This window comes from Hibiscus syriacus, unplaced genomic scaffold (genome assembly GCF_006381635.1).
Source record: "Hibiscus syriacus cultivar Baekdansim isolate YM2019G1 unplaced genomic scaffold, ASM638163v2 tig00112488_pilon, whole genome shotgun sequence".
NCBI lineage: Eukaryota > Viridiplantae > Streptophyta > Magnoliopsida > Malvales > Malvaceae > Hibiscus > Hibiscus syriacus.
This window is the reverse complement of record NW_024063342.1, coordinates 655,368-661,656: the sequence shown is the minus strand read 5'-3', so window position 1 is coordinate 661,656 and position 6,289 is coordinate 655,368. Positions and strand designations below refer to the sequence as shown.

The 6,289-nt window shown below is 36.5% G+C and overlaps 1 protein-coding gene across 1 annotated transcript; it reads left to right on the top strand.

Annotated features, from left to right (window-relative positions):
- The first annotated feature begins 3,192 nt into the window (after nt 1-3,192).
- LOC120180055 (protein BIG GRAIN 1-like C) lies at nt 3,193-4,511 on the top strand. The gene has a single exon (XM_039185484.1). It carries the CDS (start codon nt 3,360-3,362, stop codon nt 4,509-4,511), a length of 1,152 nt encoding a protein of 383 aa, XP_039041415.1. The 5' UTR covers nt 3,193-3,359.
- Nucleotides 4,512-6,289: the final 1,778 nt, after the last annotated feature.

Below are 6,289 nucleotides of genomic sequence, written 5' to 3'. Positions count from 1 at the left end.
GAATATCTCTACTCGTATTACTTACATTAGGGCGTGGCTAGGTTGTCGGGGTGCTGTGCAAATTCTTATAAAGGGGTCTCTATTTTTTAAATATATTCGATTTCGGAGTCCCTATTTTTATATTTCTTAATGGCAACAACTGATAGATATATTCGATTTCGGGGTCCTTAATTTTATACTTATTAATGACAACAACTGATAAATATATTCGATTTCAAAATCCTTATTTTTTGGGAGCCCTGCGCGATCGCGCACTTTGCTCCCCTCAGCCACGCCGCTGACTTACATGGATTATGATATCTGAATCTGACTTAATATTACGATGGGGAGTATGCTTATTTTTAAGGGAATTCAAATCTTAACTATCAAACTTTTAGCGGATTCAGATACTCGACATTGTTGGATTCTAGAAAAACAAAGAGCAAGAAATCATGAAATGATCAGCATTTTTATTAATTCAAAAAGCATGAGAGGATTACACCATTATATAGCAGGTATTGCACCATTTTCACATGAAAACCCGTGTAACAAAATTAATGCCAGCTCATAGCTCTAAAGATTCTTGTGATGACACCTCACTAATTACTCCGTGCACGTTACCGCTCTTAGCAGATCATTGGGCCTTTCTTCGTAGTCCAACATTCTCCCGATTTCTTCCCTCTCCAACTTCTTCTGCAGCAGCTATTCTCTGTCGAAAATTAGCAAACTGAGCTTTAGTAAGGGGATTAGTAAAACCATCAGATGTTTGTTTGCAGCTGGAACGTGGTTCACTTGAACAGTCCCATTGGCCACTTTCTCACGCACAAAGTGGACATCGAGTTCCACGTGTTTTGACTTACCATGAAACACCGGATTAGCGCCGATAGAAACAGCACTAGTGTTGTCGCACCAAATGGAGGGTTTAATTTGACATTGAGCTGCAAGATCATGAAGAAGAGTTGTCAACCAAGTAACTTCCGAGGCAGCGTCTGCAACACTCTGATATTCAGCCTCCGTTGTAGACCTGGAAACGGATTTCTGCTTTCTTGAACACCCTGAAACAATATTCGACCCTAAGAACACACAGTAATCAGTGATTGAACGTCTATCTTCAATGCTAGTTGCCCAGTCACCATCAGCAAAAGTCTCAAGAGTAAGTGGCTCTTTTGACGCTTGGAAACAACAACCCATGATTTATAGTACCATTTAAGCATCTCAGTATACGCTTAACAACTAACCAATGTTCCTCACAAGGTTTTTGCATGTACTGAGCAACCTTGTTGACACTGTAGGCGATGTCCAGACGAGTATGATTCAGATAAAGAAGAGCTCCATCCAACGATACTACGGTATTCTTGAGGACCTCAAGTGGTATGCTCTCATAGTTTTTTTAATAAGTTGAAAAATATTTATATATATTTTTTTAAAAATTTAAATTCATAAAATTTATATAATTTTTTTACAAAATAAAAAATATAAAAAAATTTAATAAAAGGGTAAAATTTTATTTTAACTCGTGACCTTCATATAAAATTTTAATTATATATTTTTTTGTAAACCTAAAATAGTATAAGGATAAATTTGTAATTTAACATTCGTAAATTTTTTATTATTCAATAACAGAATAAAGATATTTTTGAAAAAAAAAATTAAGGTATTTTAGTCCAAAACGCCGGTAATCTAATAATACCTAAGGAAAGGGAGATAATGACATTCCCAATAATATAATCTAAAAAATCCACTATTGATAATGTAATATTACCGGGAATGATATTCCCAGCCAACCAAACAGAGAAATATGAATTTTATTCCCATGGGAATCTCACATTTCCCTAACCAAACACAGCGTCCTTACGAGTTCGAAAAATCATGAAACTGATAAAAACAAATGATAAAAGTTCACCTTTAATCCTTACAAGTTCGAAAACTTCGCAAAAGTGGTAAAAACAAATGATAAAAGTTACCCAGCAATCAAACCTGCAACAGCCCACCCGCACGCGCGACACTCTCCCATTCTTTTCCTCGGTTACAACAACTACAAAGTATACTATTCTCTCTTTATCTTTAATTTTACCCCCTTTTGGATTAATTACTCCAAACATCTTTAATTTATGACTTTAATTATAATTTAGCCCTTAAATTTAAAATGCATTTGAATCTTCAAACTAGAGTATCTTTCACTTCTGATCCTTTTGTTGATATAATTATCACTTTTGATGTTAAATGCTAGTTTAGATAAATGATTCTTTTAAATATGAGTATAAGTTAAGTCATATTGGATTTTCGATCGATATGAACCTTATCTGTGTATTATATCTCTCAACCTAACACTCGTTCCAAGTATCCTATCTTCTCACCAAACTCGATTTAAATTTAATAAAATTTCATATGACCTGAAAATTGACTCAATTTAAAATAAAAAAAATAGCGACTGACCTAAACGCATCACAAATACATATAAAAATCTATTTTTATTAGATAAGATATAGACATTAAAAAAATAAAAAAAAGAGAGATATTATTACAATTATCTTTAAGAAAATTATATTATTATCTTGTATCGGGTTAGACCAAAGATTTTTCAATCGAATTAAATTCAACCTTATCCAATGGAATTGGGGGATCAGAAAGGTTCAAGTAGAAACGGATGGCCAAATTGCGATTCAAATTCTAAACACAAAAGGAAGAAAGGATAGGAATCTTACCATCATTCACCGCATCGAAGATGACCTAAACAGAGATTAGCAGGTAGAGATAAAGAAAGTGAACCGAAATGGGAATAAGGTTGCAGACGGACGCTTGGAATCTGACCCGGGGATTGCATGTCTTCCAAGAGCCTCCTCGAGCGGTGGCTATGGATACCAGAAAGGAAGAAGTAGATTAGGCGTTTTACCTAACTGTAAGGGGGGAAAACTCAATTAGATTTAAATCTAAAATTTAAAAATAATTCTATAAAATTAGACCAAATCAAAATGTGTCAGGTCTGAATTTTTTCTCTACACACAAAGTCAGCAAATATGAGACCTCCCTAACTCGAGAAAACCCATATGGGAGGGATCAATATTAAAATAGTTTATAGATAAAAATCCAGTTGTTGATGCCTTGCTCACTATTCAGTTCCGTACACAAATGGAAAACAAAAAATTATACATAAAAATATTATATATACCGGCTCTAAACTAAACTAAACAGTCCAGTTCATATTGATGAATATTCTATCATTTGTATTCCCTTTCTGTGTGTGTTTCACATGATCTGCTTGCATGTTTCTACTTGATCTGTGTCTTTGCAGCTTTTGGCACTCTCTAAGTAGACATCAAAGCTTTAAATTAGCCATTTCCTGTCCCTCTTCTTTAATTCTCCTCCTTTAGTCCTGTTGTATGCAGAAGAAAGAACACACCATGCATAGAAGACAGAGTTCCATGGTGGATAATACTAAAGTTCCTCATAGAAGAAGAACCCCTTCTTTCTCTTCAATCCTTCTTGATGCCATTTATCGATCCATCGACGGAAACGAGCCGACATTGTGCCATCACGGGGAGAAAACGAGTGCAAACCCTGTTAAGAAACAGAGCACCGGTGCTCCCATGGAAGGTGGTCGGAAGGCTTCGAGTCTTAAACGTGCTATCGATCATCGATCGGCAGTTCATTTCAACTCGACTTCGAGCTCATCGGATTCAAGCAACGGTGGAGTCTTCTCGTCCTCGTCCGAAGCCGAGTCGGGTTATAGAGAGAAATCGAGAAGATCGAAGCCGGTTAAGTACTATAAATGCAGGCGGCCCGACGACGACGAGGAGCGAGAAAAGGCCAAGGGAGAAATTGGCGGAGGGCTCACAAAGACCAAGCTGAAAGCATTGAAAATCTATGGTGAATTGAAGAAAGTTAAGCAACCGATTTCCCCCGGCGGTCGTATCACCAGCTTCTTAAACTCCATCTTCAATGCCAATGCCAAGAAAGTGAAGATGTGCTCTAATTGTGTTTCTGGCGATGTCGAATTTCATCGAAAATCGAAATCGACAGCTTCATCACCCTCTTCATTCTCCAGGCCTTGTTTGAGCGAAACACCTTCTTCAAGTGGTAATAATAACAAGTACAGTAATGGACTTAAGGGTATTAAAAGGTCAGTTAAATTTTGCCCAGTTAATGTCATTTTCGATGAAGATTGCAGACCTTGTGGCCATAAATGCATTTATGAAGAAGATCCCAGATTAATGTCCTCAACTGTTCAAAAGAATCTTAAAGTTTCTTCAAGAACTGAGGAGCTGAAGAAAAAAGAATCGGCAGTTAGCAGTAAAGCAATTGATTATGTGACGAGCTATCAAAGAAGGGGCATTAGGAAAATGGATTTGAGAGGGTTTATCGAAGAGTATGACGACGAAGATGAAGAAGACGATGCACTGAGTTATTCGAGTTCGGATCTTTTCGAGTTGGATCATCTCATCAGAATCGGAAGGTACAGAGAGGAACTACCGGTGTTTGAAACTACGAGGTTGAAAAGTAATGAAGCCATTGTTAATGGCTTCGTGTTGTAACTTGCAATCTCATTTTCTCATTTATTTTATTTGAGTAACTATTTCTTTCTTTGTTAAGAAACATCTTCGTATTCGATAGCTACACGAGTCTCGGTTATATTAAAGTTAAGTCGGGTTAAAGTCGAAAGGGAAAAGCCAACACCAATCTTCTCCCACTATACAAGGGAAAGTGAAAACTCTTTGCTTTATTTTTAAAAATTAAAACTAGCTGAAGCACATGGCCTCAACATCCCAACACAAACTATTCCCCTTTAGAGCCACAAACTAAAAAACCTTCATCATCTCTTCACATGCGTTCAAATTCGAGCTTCAAATCTATTCTATGACTCGGCACTCACATAAACCGAATTAAACTCCGGGTTCACATTTATCGTAACATTGCTCGTTTCTCTAACGAACATAGACCGTTTGCATCGCTTCTAACCGACCGTCGTCACATCATCGATGCTTCTATTTTCTTGGACATATTCCCTGGCCATCACATTGAACATGGACCTTTGAAAACAGTTCGACAAAAGGGACAGCCGATGCTTTGACAACATGCCAAAGCCAACACTTGGAGTTGCATAAACTGTCTGTCTTGACCTTGTACTTGTGCTGCACCAATTCATCATCATCAAACAGGTGGAATCTCAAGGATTTTCCCTTATCATTTCTTGATTTGTTGTGATAGGACAAACAACATAGAATTATATTAGTATCAAAGAGATATCGAACTTATTACCACGACCTAAATTTCGTAGACTGTTTGCAGACAAGTAGGGTCTATTAAGGAATCTCAGAGGTCAAATACAGCAGGATCAGACATGATATCAAGAAAAATCCACACTAACTTTTGCAGCAGAGGAAAAATGAAATAAAAAAAAAGTTCAAAAAGTTAAGTGAGCAACAATGGATTCCTTTGGGTTGATGAAATGGGACAACAAGAGACTGGCCACTAAAGTTGACTTCATTGCCATTCCATCGAGTACTCCCATACCAAAAGAAGAGAAAAGAAAAAAAGAATGGAGAAAACCCAGAAAAGAATATTCAATTTTCTCACTTGAGAATGGTGGGAAAAAGTTTATTAAGACCAGCACATGCCATCCTCAAGATGTGTTCAAAATGGGATTTGACATGAAGATCAAGAGATTCATCACAATTCATTTTAGGACGGTAAAATATTCTAAATTCCGATAATTTTTTATTCGATTCGATTTTACGACGGAAACAAATAACAATGTAATTAAGAAATAAAGATTAGGCTCCAAATAATAATGGAAAGAGAAGAAAAGAAAACTTATAAAAGAGAGAAACTATATAAGTACATAATTTGCCAGTGAGTATGAGCGGAGCATGTTTCTCAACAACCAAACACGAATTTGTGGTACGTAACATAGTAGGTTAGTTCGATAATGTTGTAAGAAATGCATGTGGAGGAAGCAATGCCCTAACCATACGCAATTGGATTCAAAGGATAAGTGGCAGTATCGTTAGTTAAGAGTTTAAGACGAGGACCACTTCCCCGGCTATGCTTTTGTCTTAATGGAACCCAGGGATCTTTAAATTGTGGTTACTGCCGCATTTTCAGTTGTGCTTATCACGATTACAGATATAATAGATGTTATTGCGGTCATTGTGAGTATTACGGTCGTGAATTTTTTTCTATATGTGTTGATTTTTTTAATAAAAAACTTTTTTTAAATTCAAATAATGAAAAAATAGCGGAATAGCAGTCCGTTATTACCGCTAGACAGTTATTTGAATCCCTGATGGAACCATGCATGCATGTTTTTCTC